The 17,459-nt window shown below is 50.8% G+C and overlaps 2 protein-coding genes across 8 annotated transcripts in view; one reads left to right on the plus strand and one right to left on the minus strand.

Annotated features, from left to right (window-relative positions):
- LOC102945825 (zinc finger protein 436) overlaps nt 1-17,459 on the plus strand; it is a 1,196,575-nt gene that overhangs the window by 307,406 nt on the left and 871,710 nt on the right. The gene's annotated exons all lie outside the window — the stretch shown is intronic.
- Nucleotides 8,840-17,459, minus strand: part of LOC102931921 (butyrophilin subfamily 1 member A1) — a 46,205-nt gene continuing 37,585 nt past the window's right edge. For 5 of the 6 annotated variants that reach the window (XM_043528794.1, XM_037913566.2, XM_037913567.2 and 2 more), the window contains one exon: nt 8,840-9,942. In XM_043528794.1, the coding sequence (XP_043384729.1) occupies nt 9,389-9,942 (554 nt within the window). In that variant the 3' untranslated portion in view covers nt 8,840-9,388. The remainder of the gene's footprint in view (nt 9,943-17,459) is intronic. The other variant, XM_043528796.1, reaches the window with a different exon arrangement.

A 17,459-nucleotide genomic window follows, 5' to 3' on the forward strand; every position in this document is an offset into this window, starting at 1 on the left:
AAGAGCACCGGAGGGCACGGTACGCATCAGAGAAGCTTTGAAAACCAGTTTCATGACTGGCCAGGTTACGGTGTGAAAGTTCTGTTTGTTTCTCCTTGATGAAAGCCCCCACCCCTTGGTTCACTCTACTTCCCTGTAAGCTAACCACCCTCCCCTCCTCCCTTCGATCACCGCTTGCGGAGGCAATAAAGTCATTGCTGCTTCACATTCATGCATTCTTTATTCATTCATCACACAAATAGGGGGATGACTACCAAGGTAGCCCAGGAGGGGTGGTGGCGGAGGAAAGGAAAATGCCACACAGCACTTTAAAAGTTTACAACTTTAAAATTTATTGAATGCCAGCCTTCTGTTTTTTGGGCAAACCTCTGTGGTGGAGTGGCTGGTTGGCCGGAGGCCCCCCCACCGCTTTCTTGGGCGTCTGGGTGAGGAAGCTATGGAACTTGGGGAGGAGGGTGGTTGGTTACACAGGGGCTGTAGCGGCAGTCTGTGCTCCAGCTGCCTTTGCTGCAGCTCAACCATTCACTGGAGCATACTGGTTTGGTCCTCCAGCAGCCTCAGCATTGAATCCTGCTTCCTCTCATCACGCTGCCGCCACCTTTCAGCTTCAGCCCTCTCTTCAGCCCACCACTTACTCTCTTCAGCCCGCCACCTCTCCTCCCGGTCATTTTCAGCTTTCCTGCACTCTGACATTATTTGCCTCCACGCATTCGTCTGTGCTCTGTCAGTGTGGGAGGACAGCATGAGCTCAGAGAACATTTCATCACGAGTGCGTTTTTTTTTTTCTTTCTAATCTTCACTAGCCTCTGGGAAGGAGAAGATCCTGTGATCACTGAAACACATGCAGCTGGTGGAGAAAAAAAAAGGGACAGCGGTATTTAAAAAGACACATTTTATAAAACAGTGGCTACACTCTTTCAGGGTAAACCTTGCTGTTAACATTACATATATAGCACATGTGCTTTCATTACAAGGTCGCATTTTGCCTCCCCCCCACCGTGTGGCTACCCCCTCAACCCTCCCCCCTCCCCGTGGCTAACAGCGGGGAACATTTCTGTTTAGCCACAGGCAAACAGCCCAGCAGGAACGGGCACCCTATTTTAACCAGGTGACCATAAATGATATCTCACTCTCCTGGGGATAACACAGAGAGATAAAGAACGGATGTTGTTTGAACGCCAGCAAACATACACTGCAATGCTTTGTTGTACAATGATTCCCGAGTACGTGTTACTGGCCTGGAGTGGTAAAGTGTCCTACCATGGAGGACGCAATAAGGCTGTCCTCCCCAGAAACCTTTTGCAAAGGCTTTGGGAGTACATCCAGGAGAGCCACAAATGCCAGGGCAAATTAATCCTTTCACATGCTTGCTTTTAAACCATGTATAGTATTTTAAAAGGTACACTCACCAGAGGTCCCTTCTCCGCCTGCCGGGTCCAGGAGGCAGCCTTGGGTGGGTTCGGGGGGTACTGGCTCCAGGTCCAGGGTGAGAAACAGTTCCTGGCTGTCGGGAAAACAGGTTTCTCCACTTGCTTGCTGTGAGCTATCTACAACCTCATCATCATCATCATTTTCTTCGTCCCCAAAACCTGCTTCCGTGTTGCCTCCATCTCCATTGAAGGAGTCAAACAACATGGCTGGGGTAGTGGTGGCTGAACCCCCTAAAATGGGATGCAGCTCATCATAGAAGCGACATGTTTGGGGCTCTGACCCGGAGCGGCCGTTCGCCTCTCTGGTTTTCTGGTAGGCTTGCCTCAGCTCCTTAAGTTTCACGCAGCACTGCTTCGGGTTCCTGTTATGGCCTCTGTCCTTCATGCCCTGGGAGATTTTGACAAAGGTTTTGGCATTTCGAAAACTGGAACGGAGTTCTGATAGCATGGATTCCTCTCCCCATACAGCGATCAGATCCCGTACCTCCCGTTCAGTCCATGCTGGAGCTCTTTTGCGATTCTGGGACTCCATCATGGTCACCTCTGCTGCTGAGCTCTGCATGGTCACCTCTGCTGCTGAGCTCTGCATGGTCACCTGCAGCTTTCCACACTGGCCAAACAGGAAATGAGATTCAAAAGTTCGCGGGTCTTTTCCTGTCTACCTGGCCAGTGCATCTGAGTTGAGAGTGCTGTCCAGAGCAGTCACAATGGAGCACTCTGGGATAGCTCCCGGAGGCCAATACCGTCAAATTGGGTCCACAGTACCCCAAATTCGACCCGGCAAGGCCGATTTAAGCGCTAATCCACTTGTCAGGGGTGGAGTAAGGAAATAGATTTTAAGAGCCCTTTAAGTAAAAAAAAAAGGGCTTCATCGTGTGGATGGGTGCAGGTTTACATCGATTTAACGCTGCTAAATTCGACCTAAAGTCCTAGTGTAGACCAGGGCTTATTTTGGTTTGAACAAGGCTTATTTCAATTCATCTGAAGTTAATTAGGAATCAGGTTCATCTAGACTGCATTAAACTGCTTTTAAAATGAAATAAGAGGAGCATCCACACAGGGATTTGCTCTCGTATATCTAAATTGGTTTAAAACACAATATCAGTGAAACTGGTGCAACTGTCTGATGTAGACAAGGCCTGAGGCCTTGCCTAGATTCCAAGTTGCACTAGTTTAGTTAAACCAGTGTAAAATCCAATACGGACACACTTATCTTGATCCAGAGTGGCCTATTTTGGTTTAGCTTAAGCCAGTGAGAAATCTACTTAAGCTAAATCGAAGTGAGCGCCTCTTAGGCCTGTGTTTGTCCCAGTATAACTTTTTTGGTCAGAGGTGTGACTTCCTACCTAAATAGTTCTAGCTCTACAAACCATAGAGCAGCTGCATTTAGATCAGTATAAAAGTGACTCCTACCAGTAGAGCTTATTCACCTCCCCATAAGGGAACAGCTATACTGATATAAACACCTTTGTACAGGTATAACTCCCTGTGCACTAGGGGGGGTGGTTAATCACATTGGTTTAAAAAGACACTATTAGTTAAACAGGTGCGAATGCATGTGCAGCAAAAGCCCAGCATTGACAGTTGTGATGATTAACGTGTTATTTCACATTTAATGAGCTTTAGTTTAAAAAGGCCCCAACACTCTTCTGGAGAAATCAAATGGTGAGTCCCTTCCTGTCTCCCCATCCCGGGGACTCCTGGTGCAGACTCTGCCCCACTGACTGGCTGTTGCACAAGAGAAAGTGCTACTGGGTTTCTGAAGACAATACGGAGAGGACTGGGAGTCATGCGATAGCTTGGCAAAGAGGGCTCAAGCCCTAGGGATCCAGGACTTGGATGAAATGGTGATGTGAAATGTGGCGGGTGGGAACTTCAGCTGGAAAGAGACCTGGTCTTTCCTCGATGCAGAGCAGAGGAGTTGCAGGGGCTGGGGAACCTCAGAAACCTTCCCTGACTGCAGGAAGCCCCCATTCCTGCTGGGGAGTGGGGAGACAGCTGCCGGGAAGCTTCAGAACAGTTATTTGTCTGTGCATCTCCTCTCCACTTCCCATGGAATGATCCTGCAGCCTTCAGCAATGAATACAATGCATGCAGGGAGTCAGCCACCTGCGTGCCTAGGGATGTAGCAATGGCAGTGTGTGACATTCTGTACCTTAGGGGAGTGTATTTTGACCCTGATATTCTTCATTTTCATATAATCGTGATCTCACATATAAAGCATGCCTTGAAGTTATGAGGGCATATGAAGTTATGAGAATTGTGTTGTACAGACGCTCCCCGACTTACACAATCTTTCCGTTCCAGAACGCCTTGCATAATTCGAATTTTGCGTAAGTTGGAAACGTATACCCGACCATTACGCAAAAAAACAAAACAAAACAAAACCAAAAAAACCAAAAAAACCCCCAAACCTCCTATTTCTAGCTCATGGAACTTTTTCTGTAAGTGCGGATTTGCGTAAGTCAGTTCTTCTGTAACTTGGGGAGTGTCTGTATGGTGGTCACTAAAGCTTGCTGTAAATTGGGGAATCAGCCAGATATTAGCTCCCCAGAGGCAACAGCAACGAAAGTAACCAACGCCCGGGCGGGGTGTCAAATAGCCTATTAACAGCCATTGTCCAGCAAGGGAGCTACAATGCAATGACTCACCTGCATGAGGCCCCACCAGGGGAATTGCTCAACATTGCTTGAAGAGACTCAGGAATGCCCCACAGACATGCCTGGACTTGTGTTCTACAAGCACAGGGACTGAGAGTGTAAAACAGACAGAGTGTACACATACTGGGCCCTTCTCCTGCCCCCACCTTCACTGCAAGCAACCAAAACACTGAGAAGAAGACAAAACTCCAACACAGGAGATTGGCCCAGGTTTAAGGAACAAACCTGTATATTAGGGACTGCAATATCCAGTGGAGTGAGAAAAATTGCTTACTCTAGTTGCTGCCCAGTCTAATAGGGTTGAGAGGTTAGACTGCGTGCTTATATTTTCTTTTCTTTTGGTAACCACTCTGACTTGTTATGCTTTGACTTATAATCACTTAAAATCTATCTTTATAGTTAATAAATCTGTTTGTTTATTCTACCTGAAGCACTGCATTTGGTTTGAAGTGTGTCAGAGACTGCCCTTGGGATAACAAGCCTGGTACATATCAATTTCTTTGTTAAACTGACAAACTTATATAAGCTTGTAGTGTCCAGCGGGTATAATTGGACACTGCAAGATGGAGATTCCTAGGGTTGTGTCTTGGACCATAGATATTGGCTAGTATCATTCGCTTGCAAGTAGCTGGGAGCAGATTACATGCCAAAGGCTGTGTGTGAGCAGCCCAGGAGTGGGGGTTCTCACAGCAGTGCAGGGTAAGGCTGGCTCCGAGAGTCAAGGATTGGAGTGGCCTAACAGATCACTGGTTCAGATAACACCAGAGGGGAACGTCACACAGGGACGGCCTCTTTGCCCAAGAACACTATCACATATGATAAGTATGCAGAGACATGAAGACAGGAGATAGTGGTGTAGAAAGGGGGGTTAGGGCCCCAGGGGCATGGAGGGATCTGGTGAGAGTAGCAGAGACACCAAAGATATAGTGGAAGGTGTAAAGAAACTATGTTCCATGGCAGTCAGAATGGTCTAATAATTGTGGCACTGGACTAACAATCAGGAGACTTGGGTTCTCTTTCTGCTCTGCTGGGTAAGTCCTAAATTCTTAGTGCACAGACTGTAGATTAAAATAGGTTTGACTTCTTCAGGGACAAGAAACAGTCCAGAGCTGTGGCATTTGAGGCCCTTTCAATTATCATGTGCTGGTTCCATCAGGCAGTTTGTGTTTCCCCTGCTTGGTTTGGGTCCCTCTTAGATCTCCAAGGAGACCTTTGAGTTCTCTGGTTTCATTGGAAAGACAGCAGAGAACCCGTGGAGTTACAGAAGGTTCTGGTCACTTTGGTGCCTCTGCCATATGCTTTGCAGGAGTTCATACAGGATATCATGCAAGGCAAATGTTCTTGGATTGGACTTAACTTTACAACCCCTGCAATGAAGTGGACCTGAGTGGATGGCTCCCTGTTAAATCAAACACTTTGCATCTTTCCCCATGTTAAATACATCTGAAGTGTTTTTAAACATCTGAAGTGTTTTTAAACATTAGCCAAGCTAATTATTTATCATTATCTGTATTTATTATTGCTGCACAATAAAGCCTCTAATCAGCTATAACAAGTGCACGTGTGAACTAATGGATGACATAGTGCAGCAACCACTTCTATTGCCCATTGCGGTGGCACAGTGAGTCTATTTATGCAAGTTTTCAGTTGCGGAAGTTTGGCCTGTATTTATTTACTTCTGAAAAACACCAAAAGTTAGACTGTGTGGAGACATGAACTATTATAGAAACCACATTATAATGTTTACTTTGCTTACTATATATGGGATTATAATAAAAATGTCATAGGAAAATCCAAATGATAACTCTAGCCTGTGTTGTTGCACATAGGTTGTTAAACCCTGAGAATTGCTGAAAGCAGATTTAATCAGACTGTATCCGGTACCACGGAAGCAATACTAGTATGTCCTGACAGCCACAGATGATTTTTCAAAATAGGTAGAAGAATTTTTCCACTTGGAACTATGACAGCACATGAGGTGGAGAAGAAGACATGTAAAATTATATATCAACATGGCTGTCCAGAGCAGATACTGGCAGATCTGGGTTCTGAATTGAGTAATGAGCTAACAGTTTACACTTGGTGTTATTGTCACTACATGGTCACCTACACACTCATGGCCGTGTGACAGGGGGCTGTTAGCAGCTACAAACTGAGCCCTTTGGAAGCCAGCACCCTGGTCACTGAGAACACCCAGGGCACCAGGTGCAGTTAGAGGAGGAGGGACTGAGTAGTTTGGGTTCGGAAGGGCAGAGGGGATCACCTGCACCTGTAGGGAGCCTGATGAGGTCACTAGCTCAACGTTGAGAAGAAAGCAGCAGGATAAAAGGCTGAATTAGGGAGCAGGAAGGGGGCTCCTCATAACTGCTGCTATGGTGTGATGCACCATAAAAAGTAATAAAGACACTTGGTGAAGGTTCCCTGGCAGACTGGAGGCTGCTTAGTTCACAAAGAGGTCTGCCAGCCAGGGGTTGCAGGAACTGATGGGGGAACCCATTGATAGTTAGACATTTAAAAATGAACATTGCCTGCAATCTCTCCATGACATTTCATGCTGTAAATTGTGAGCGAGAACACGTTTGTATGTCTTGTCAGACAATAAAAACCATGTTGTATATTAAGCTATTTGCCAACATATTTTCCCAAGTACTAACACAATAAGATTGGATAAGAAACCACAGTAATTACACATAATTCAGTGAGAAATAGGGAAAGGAATGCAGATATTTCTGAAGGAAATTTTAGGGAAAAATTATCTATTTTTAGATTAAAATTTCCCTCTGTTAAAAACTAGGAAAAACACATAGCTTCAGCAGCCCATGCCACCTAGATACCAGCAGACTGGATAAAAACACAAATGAATCCATCAAAAGATAATTTAGGGTATCTATTTTCAAATAATCAAGGTAAATTTAGGGCACACTGCCATGAATGGCATATTGTGAATAAATCTTCAAAACTGAATTATAACATTGAAAATGTTCATAACGCATCACGTTTAAAACAAAAAGTAATCCTAGCAATGCTGTGTGATGTGCCTCCCCTCATACTCTGCTCAGCTAGCTCTTCAAGAAATGAGGTTTGTCATAAATATAAAGGGAAGGGTAAACCCCTTTAAAATCCCTCCTGGCCAGAGGAAAAATCCTCTCACCTGTAAAGGGTTAAGAAGCTAAAGGTAACCTCGCTGGCACCTGACCAAAATGACCAATGAGGAGACAAGATACTTTCAAAAGCTGGGAGGAGGGAGAGAAACAAAGGGTCTGTGTCTGTCTATATGCTGCTTTTGCTGGGGATAGAACAGGAATGGAGTCTTAGAACTTTTAGTAAGTAATCTAGCTAGGTATGTGTTAGATTATGATTTCTTTAAGTGGCTGAGAAAAGAACTGTGCTGAATAGAATGACTATTTCTGTCTGCGTGTCTTTTTTGTAACTTAAGGTTTTGCCAAGAGGGATTCTCTGTGTTTTGAATCTAATTACCCTGTAAGGTATCTACCATCCTGATTTTATAGAGGTGATTCCTTTACTTCTATTTACTTCTATTTCTATTAAAAGTCTTCTTGTAAGAAAATTGAATGCTTTTTCATTGTTCTCAGATCCAAGGGTTTGGGTCTGTGGTCACCTATGCAACTTGGTGAGGATTTTTACCAAACCTTTCCCAGGAAGTGGGGTGCAAGGGTTGGGAGGATTTTGGGGGGAAAGATGTGTCCAAACTACGTTTCCCAGTAAACCCAGTTAGAGTTTGGTGGTGGCAGTGGATATTCTAAGGACAAAGGATAAAATTAATTTGTACCTTGGGGAAGTTTTAACCTAAGCTGGTAAAAGTAAGCTTAGGAGGTTTTCATGTAGGTCCCCACATCTCTACCCTAGAGTTCAGAGTGGGGGAGGAACCTTGACAAGGTTAAATTGCTAATTTCAAGGAATTAGACCAATCAGTCACTATTTTTACAGAGCATTCCAGAAGGTGGTGGACAGAACCCAGAGGAATTGTGATGAATTTCCTGGAGCAACTTTATTTTCTTTGTACTCTAAACCTCACATGACAACAAAAATATCACCCTTTTGACTGATCTGTGGCTGAGAAGAAAGGTTTCCCAATAAAGCTTCACCAGATTTCATGTTATGTGTCATTAACTGCCAGCGTCTTCAGTACAATTAAGTTAATTTGTGATGATTCAGTGAAAGAATACAACCTCTTCTCTATTTCTTTACCAAACTACATTCGTTGTGTCCTTATAACCAAGAACATGAAAAGCCCAGCCATACACTGAAATCAATAGTGGACACTGACAGTACATTGCTTGCAAATAATATTTCTAAAGAAAAACAAAACAAAAAAGTTGAGATTGTAGAAGAGATTTCTGTATATAGGAAGAAAACATTTGAGGTTGGGGACCGTGTTTTGTTCATTGATGTAAGAAAAAGAAAGGAAGGATCATATCTTGATTACCGATTATATGTAGCTAGAAATTTGAAATGACATGAATTAATGCTGACAGAACTTCAAAGAATATTATATAATCTTGTGTGAGTTAACTTAAATATATTGCTTAATTAATTCTATCATTTTTTCACCTGTTAATTTTCAAAGATGTAGTGCAGGAGGTGGGTGTATGTGCCCTGCCTTCCAGAGAGAACCAGTCAACACAATAAAGAGAGGGGGAGAGAGAGAAAGAGAGACAGAGAGCAGCTGCACATGTGTGTAGTTGTGATGTTTTTGACACATGTACATTGCAACTGAACCACCCAGTCTGACAATTTAATAGTTTATTTTGTTAAGATAAATATTTTGGATTTTTTGAAATTCCACAGTTGAAATACAAATGACATTATTTAGAGAAGTTAAACTTCAATATAGATTTGAGGGAGGAATCAAAAAATAAATGTAAATAATTCCATTTCTAAAAATATGTTTAGATGTTTGTTTTTGAAATACTGTTGAAATGTAAATTAAAATAATCTTGTATTTACACCTTGTTACAATAATATTTTCTAAATTAGAATAATCTTTTTTGTTTCATATTTTACACTGAGATTTCACAGGGGTAGAAAATTCTGACAGGAGTGAATGACCCCCATCCACCACCATCTGCTACCCCTGGGGCAGGGGACGGGGAAAGATGAGGGCTAGGGGTTGCCAGGTGTCCGGTTTTCGACTGGAACCTCCAGTTGAAAAGGGAAACTGGCAGTGTCCAGTCAGCACAAAAAGTCCAGTTGCCAGCAGTAACTGGCCTCCACTACGGGGGGGGGAGGAAGAGCAGCAGAGCTGGGAGGGGCCAGTCTGTGCTGCAGGTGTCACTGTCAGGGACAGAGATTCCCTCCGACCTGAGCTGGGACCGGGCAGATGATCAGGGGAGCCACGTTTGTACCCCCAGCTTTGTGACCAGGATAGAAATAAGGGCGGAGCGTCCCGGAGAAGGTGTCAGTGAAAGTGAAGAGATGGGACCCATCAGTCACATTGTAAAATGAGACCTCGCCCTCCTCATAGTCCAGGAAAATCCCCACCCGGCTGGGCCGGACGCTCACGGGGATGGGGGGAGAGGTGGAGGTGCCAGCCTTGTATTCCCCACCCCTCAGCCACATCACCCAGCATCCATTCCCAGGTGTGGGTGTGACCTTCCTGTTCAAAGATTCCCTACAAACCCCCAGAGTCCATCTAGTCTTGTCTTCCACCTCCACCTCCCAGTAACGCCTCCCGCCCATGAACTGCTCAGTGCCCAGAACACAGGGAAAAGGATCAAATCTCTCAGGGTTGTCGGGCAGATCCTGGCGTGTGTCTCCGTATCTCGCATGTTTCCGATCCTCAGACAGGACGAGCCAGTGATTTGCCGTGTCTGGATCCAGAGTCACGTCCACTGGGGAGAGAGTCACCGAGTCAGGGCCGGGGGCAGGGGCTGGTCACTGGGATCAAAGGGAAATTAACCTGCGTCCCTGTTAATCGCTGTGCTGGGGGGTCATTGCCCTTTAAGGGGACTCAGAGCCCTGTCTTCTCATGAGACTGAACTTGAGGGGAACAACAAGAGGAAGGTGTGTGTGGGGGGGAGATGTCAGTGGAGGTGGGAGAGGGAAGGGCAACAGAGTGACAGGGAGGGGCCAGGCTGACGCTGGGAGAGGAAAGGGGAGAGGCAGAGACGAGTGGAGGGAGGGGCAGGCACAAGAGCAATGGGGGGCAAGGGAAGGAGCAGGCACCAGGAGTATGGGGGGGGAAGGGAAGGGCAGGTTTCAGGATGAGGGGAAGGGTGGGCACCAAGAAGAAGGGGGCAGACCCCAGGAGGCACAGAAAGCAAAGGAAGGAGCAGGCATCCGGGCGCAAAGGGGTGTAAGGGAACGGGGGGGAGGGGAGGGCTCCAAGGGGCAGGGGAAATGAGGAGGGGGTGGACTCCTGAGGGGCAGATGGGAGCTGAGGAGAGGGTCAGGTGCGAGGGGTGGGGGGATGAGGAGTGGAGAAGGCACCAGGGGGACAGAGTGAGGCAGGAACCTGGGGGAGAGGAAGTGGCTAGGGCAGGGGCGGTCACTGGAGGGCAAAGCAGGGTGAGGAGAGGAGCAGGTGTCAAGGGGACAGAGTGGGGTGATGGGAGGGGCTGGTGCCAAGGAGCTTAGGGAGAAGAGGAGGGGCAGGCACCAGGGGGTAGAGGGTGGGTGAGGAGAGGGGCTGGTGCCTAGGGGAAAAGAAGGGAGGGGTGGGCACCAGGGGGCCAAAGGTGAGGCATGTGGAGTGAGGGCAGGCATGAGGTTGGCAAAGGAGGGGACAGGGGAAGGTGCAGGTGACCAGGGGACAAAGGCTGTGAGGGGTGGGGCAGGCATCAGAGGGGAATGGGGGGAGTGAGGGGAGGGGCGGGCACCAAGAGGGAGATGGTGGGAAGGGGCAGACCCCAGGAGGATTGCGGGGGGTTAAGCAGAGGGGCAGATGCAAGGTGGGCAGGGGGGCAGATTGGGGGGTGAGGGAACAGGTGAGCACAAGGGGGGCAGAGAGAGGAGTGTGGAAAAGGGCAGGCCCTAGAAGGACAGAGGAGTGTGAAGGGAGGTGCGGGCACCATGCGGGGCAGGGGAACATGAGGGGAGGAGCAGGACCCAGAGGGTAGAAGGAGTGAGGGAAGGAGCAGGCACCAGAGCACAGGGGGTGAGGGAAGGTGCTTGTGCCAGGGGGCAAGAGGAGGGGAGGGAGTCAGTGTGGGAGAAGGAAGAGGCAGGCACTGGCGGAGTGGGGGAGAGGTGGACACTGGGGGGACATTGGTGGTGTGTGGGATGGGGCAGGCACCAGGGCCAACAAGGGGTAAGGGGAGGGGAATGCATGAGGGAGTAGAGGGGACAAGGGAAGGGGTGGGTGCCAAAGGGGCTGGGGGTGGGGCAGGTGCCAGGGGGACAAAAGGGGAGGGAAAGGAAGGGGCAGGCAAAAGGAGGGAAAGGGGGGAGGGCAGGAGTGGGTACCGGGGCAGAGGGGAGGGGAGCCAGTGGGGCATAGGAGGTGGGCAGCAGGCAGGAAGGGGGCAAAGGGAGGGGCAGGTGCCATGGAGATTGAGGGGGGTTGAGCAGGGGGCAGACAAAAGGAGGGCAGGGGGGAGGAGCTGGCATCAGTGGGGCAGAGGGAGGGGTGAGTAGACGGGGGGACTCCAGAGGGGCAAAGGGGATCAGAATGAGGCTAGAAGAGGGGTGGCACAGGTGGGCGAGGGGAGGGAAGGGGGTGAGAAGGGTGGGAGCCAGGAGAGCAGAGAAGGATGAGGGGTGGGGTGGGCATCTGGGGTGAGGGCAGTGGCAGGCACAGGGGTGCTGATGGGGGCGACGGGAGGATGGGAGACATGGGATCAGAGGGGAAAAAGGGAGAGGTGGATGCCAGGTGGTCAGGCCCACCAACAGGGCGGGCAAAGGGGGCAATTGCCCAGGGGCCCGGGCCATGTAAAAGGGCCCAGGGCCTCCGGCCGGCGCCAGCAGCACAGCACGGCTAAGGCAGGCTTCCTGCCCGCCCTTGCTGCACACCATTCCCAGAAGCGGCCGGTGGCCCCTGGGAGGGGAGTCTCCACAGGCTGCCTCTGCCCCGAGTGCCGACTCCACAGCTCCCACTGGCTGGGAACTGCGGCCAATGGGAGCTGTGGGGACGGTTGTGATGTTGCACTCCATATGTTTATGAAAATTGCTTGTGAGTGTGAATATAATGTAACTGCAATATGCTTTATGCAAAAGGTCTCTTGTAAGGTATCATTACAAAGCTTATAATTTACTGAGTGTGTTCATTCTATGTGTATGTATGTATCATTCTTGTATCCAAAACTAGAAATATGAAGTATTACTCTGAAGTCCTATTGTAACTATGCAAAGTATGGGCCATTAATGGTGGCTTAGAGTCTTGATGGCTCCCACTGACTGGGACAATTGGTTGTAAATGGTTTATTTACTTGTAAGCCTTCCTGTATATGGGGTGCCAGCCAGTGAGTAATGAAGTCTCACAGAACATGTGACCAAGTCACCTGGTACTGGAATCTATCTTAAACCTGGTGCTTTTCCATTTAGAAGGAGGGGGGGACCCAGAGAGAGACAAAGGATTCCCGCCTTGTGCCAAAGCTATAAAAGGGGGTGGAACAGAACAAAGGGGGCTGCCAGTCATGAAAAATCCCTGAGTTACTACCTGAGCTGGAACAAGGACTGTACCAGGGGAAAGGATTGGGCCCAGACTAGGATGGAGTCTAGTCTGTGAAAGAAGCTTACTGAAACATCTCTGAGGGCGAGATTTACATGTATTCAGTTTCTTAAATGTATTAGGCTTAGACTTGCGTGTTTTGTTTTATTTTGCTTGGTAACTTACTTTGTTCTGTCGGTTATTACTTGAAACCACTTAAATCCTACTTTTTATATTTAATAAAATCACTTTCATTTATTAATTAACCCAGAGTAAGTGATTAATACCTGGGGGAGCAAACAGCTGTGCATTTCTCTCTATTAGTGTTATAGAGGGCAGACAATTTATGAGTTTACCCTGTATAAGCTTTATACAGAGTAAAACGTATTTATTTGTGGTTTGGATCCCATTGGGAGCTGGGCATCTGGTGTTGGAGACAGGAGTACCTATTGAGTGGTTTTCAGTTAAAGCCTGCAGCTTTGGGGATGTGGTTCAGCAGGCTTGTGTGTCTGGCTCAGCAAGACAGGGTTCTGGAGTCCCAAGCTGACAGGGAAAACTCAGGCTCAGAGGTAGTTTCAACACATCAGGTGACAGTCCCAAGGGGGTCTCTGTGACCGAACCCGTCACAGCGGCCTCCCCACCTAGAAGCCACTGCTAGAGGGGTGTGCCAGCCACTTTTGGAAGCTGCCCAAGGTAAGCACTGACCCCCTGACCCCCTCCTACACCCCAACCCCCTGCCCTAGCCTAGAGCCTGAACCCTCTCCTGCACCCAAACTCCCTCCCAGAGCCTGTATCCGTCCTGCACCCAAACTCCCTCCCAGAGTCCAACCCCGCACCCCCTCCCACACCCAAACTCCCTCCCAGAGTCTGCACCCCACACCTCCCCCAGCACCCCAACCCCTTGCCCCAGCCTGGTGAAAGTGAGTGAGGGTGGGGGAGAGCGAGTGACGGAGGGAAGGGGGATGGAGAGAGTGGGGGCCAGGCCTTGGAGAAGGGGTGGGACAGGGGCGTGGCCTCAGGGAAGGGGCGGGGCAAAAGTATTTGCATTTGTGTGATTAGACAGTTGGCAACCCTACCAGGGGGGCATGTGGAAGTCTTGGCCATACCAGAAGAGCGCGGCCAGCAGTGCAGCTGCCGGCTAGCTGGGCACCAGCCAGCGCAGGCACAGCACCGCCCTAATGTCAGGCGGACGGTGTCCGCGTGGGCACAGCTTGTGGGTGCAGGGAGGCCCATTGACTGTTCTGCCCAGGGCCCGGAATAGCTGTTGGGAGGTCTGCAGGCGGTAGAAGGGGGTGAAGTGATGGGTGGGCTCCAGGGTGCAGAGGGTGTTTGGGGGAGGGGGCAGGTGCCAGGAGGGCAGGGGGACAAAGGGGAGGAGTTCTCGAGGGCCAGAGGTGGGTGGAGGGCAGGGGCACGTGCCAGGGAGACAAAGCTGGGGGACAGGGGCGGGGGCCAAGGGGAGCAGAAAGGGGTTGAAAGGAGGGGGTGGGGTGAGGTGGAGGGGTAGAGGCAGGGGCCAGGTGAGCTCAGGGGTGAGTGAAGGATAAGGGAGGGGCAGGTGCCATGGGTGTAGAGAGATGATGGGGGGCAGGGGGATCTCTGTTGGTCTGGGGCCATGTGTGGTTGGTTTGTTACTAAGAGCAGGTCGGTGCCGTCCCCACACACAGGACAATGACACAATAATCAGATGATCAAATCTCCCCGGACTGTCTGGCAGATCCTGGGGTGTGTCTCTGCGGCTCACATATTTCTGATCCTCAGACAGGATCCTGCTCCCTCCATCTAGGAGAAGCTGTACCGGGGGCCAGTCCCGGCTCACACCCATGCAGCGCGTCTGCACTAGGGGTTTGCACAGGGGCACCGACATGGCTGAGACACTGCTGTGCCAGGGACCGTAACCCCTCCCCTCCCTGGGGTTATGGATCAATAATTACAGGGTCACTGGAGCAGGGCAACTGGACTCTGGGCTCCCAGGTGGGGGCCCGACCCACTGGGCTGCAGGGTCATTCTCACTCCCACGTTCTGGCCGAGGGCCCATGGCAGTGTTTAGACACAGGGGGGCGTCTTCAGCAGGAGAGATTGAGGGAGCCCCACGTCAGACACCCGGAGCCCAGCGGTTCCAGCCCTCAACTGACGGGGGGGAGACCCACATTCCAATTCCCGCCCACATCCCCCGGGGGGATGGAACCGGGGGCCCTCTCCTGAGGGCCCGGCCACGGGGCTACAGGCTGGAAGGGAAGAAGTGGCAGCTTTTTCTGTCCATTGAAACTCATCAGGGAACTCGGCATGAATCGGCAAATAGTGTCAGTCGACCCGAAATATAATTTTTCAGCAAAAAAACTATTTGCACCCAAATTTCACCCAGCTCCACTGAAAACCTGTCTGAGCAACTTAGGAGCCCAAATCCCAGTGACTTGCGGTGAGTGACTCTCAGCATCCCCAGAAACACACAGGTACGGCCAGGCCAGACGCAGGACATCAGCTATGAAACACTCCAGAGCTGCTATTTAATTTGCCCTCGGTAGAAAAAATCCCCCTGGGCCCGATCTCACCCCCACAAATCAGGCTGAAAATGGAGACTTGGCTCCAGCCTCAACTCTTTGCTCGGAGTGATTTGTCCCGTGGACTCTTCCAGCGGCACAGATCCTCTGCAGCTGCATCTGGGTGTCTCCCAGAGCGGATAATGGTCCCAGAGACCGTCTCAGAGCCCCAGGGGCTCAAGTGTCTCCATCTAACGACTGCACCAGCCACCCCCCTCGCTCTCATTAACCGGCCCTGGGTCAGACACACTGGGAACTTTCACACCCAGCCACTGGAGACACTTTGGGAAAAAATGGTGGGTGCTGAGCACCCACTGGTAGGCCTGCCCATCAGCTCCCCCCTCCCCCCAGCACCTCCGCCCTGATGACCAGAGCCTCCCCCGCCCTCCCGCTGTGATCAGCTGTTCAGTGGCCTGCAGGAGGCACTGGGGTGAGGGGGAGGAGCAAGGGCAGGGCGCGCTTGGGGGAGGGGGTGGAAGAGGGTGGGAAGAGGTGGGGTGGAGGTGGAGCGGGGTGGAAAGAAGCAGGGTGGGGATGGGATCTTGGAGGAAGGGGTGGAGTCGGGGTGGGGCCTGGGGCAGTGTGGGGGTCAAGCACCGCCTGGCACACTAGGAAGTTGGCGCCTCTGGCCCCTGGGATCAGGATCTTGGATGGTACTCTCCCCAGGAGTGACAGAAACTCCCTAAAGGTAGAGGGGCCACCGGTGCCTGAACCATGGCCATGCCCACCCAGGCCACACCTTTCCCCCAAGGCCCCAACCCCACTCCACCCTTTCTCCCCAAGCTCCTGTCCCCGCACCACCCCTTCTCCCCACGCCCCCACCCTCACACTGCCCCTTCTCCTCACGCTGCCTCTTCCCCCCAAGACCCCACCCCCCTGGTTGCTTCTCTTCTAACCCTAACCCTTATGACTGGTAAAAAGTGGGAGGCCAAACCCTTCCACTTTTAAAAGTGATGGGGTCATGGCCCCTTGTCACCCCTTCTTCTGGTGCGGAGACACAGGGCCTTGGGGCAGTGTCAGTGAGTTTCATGCTGGGGGTATGAGTGGGGTTTTATACCCCAGCTGCTGGAGCTCTGTGTATCGAGGGTATGAGGACGTCATAACAGCCATGTGAGCCCCACACTGTCCTGCCAACATGGCTCAGCCCTGACACCTGCTGGAGCCTCTCCCTGGGAAGGAACCATCCCTGCGGCCCATTCAGGTCTTGGCCTCCCTGCGGAGATGGCAGGTGAGGCTGCCGTTAATGTGAGTTACGATGTGAGGTCCTGTCTGCTGGGAACCAGACTCTCAGCCTGGGCTGGAATCAGTGACTGGGGATTCACTGTTCCCTTGAGTCAGCTGGCTCCCCTTCCCCTCGCAGTATGATAACAGCAATGCTCACACTTGGTGATACCCCCCAGTGCCCCAGCGGGCAGGGCGAGGGCCTGTCCAAGGAGCAACGGGTGCAATCTTCAGCAAGGGAGACTGAGGCTGGAGATGAGGAAACACTTTCTAACTCTCAGGGCAGTAAAGCTCTGGACCCGGCTCCAAGGGAGGTTGTGGGATCCCCGTCACTGGGGGTTTGTAAGAAAAGGATGGACAAACCCCTGTCAGGGATGGTCTAGGCCCTGCCCCAGCGTGGCGGCGGGCGGGGCTGAACTAGGCGACATCTCGAGGTCCCTTCCTGCCCTGCATTGCTATGAGTCTAGGTTACAGCTGTTCTGGGGTTGGGCCCAGGGCCCTGGGGGCTCTAAGCTTCATGTGTGGCACATGGGGGAGTTAACACAGTTAGTGATCATGGTAGCTCAGTGTCCCTGCCAGGGACCTGGGTTGGCATGTGTCTGGCTGCCTGTACCCAGCTCAGCAGGGCGTTACTGTGCTGTGTGGACAGGACCTAGGGTTGCCACCTGTCCAGGTTTACCAGGATCATCCCTTTGTTCAGGTCACCGTCCTGGGAAATCTGTGAGTCTGTCCAGGACATTACAAGTCCTGGGTGTGTTGGTGGCTGTAGCCGGGGAGCTGCAGGGTGGCGGTGCCTGCACAGAGGGAGTTCTGGGTCCAGAGTGCCTGGGAGCAGCGAATGAGATGGGGAGCTCAGGGCCAGTACAGCCCATTTACATCACACAGGTACTGGATGTGGGGGTCACCGCTGGGATGGGGGGGGAGTGGAGTAGATCTGGCACCATGTCCTGCTTGGCGAGGTTGGTTCCTGGTTCAGCCCCAGGAACAGGAGCCCATGCGG

Source organism: Chelonia mydas, chromosome 14 (genome assembly GCF_015237465.2).
Source record: "Chelonia mydas isolate rCheMyd1 chromosome 14, rCheMyd1.pri.v2, whole genome shotgun sequence".
Taxonomy (NCBI): domain Eukaryota; kingdom Metazoa; phylum Chordata; order Testudines; family Cheloniidae; genus Chelonia; species Chelonia mydas.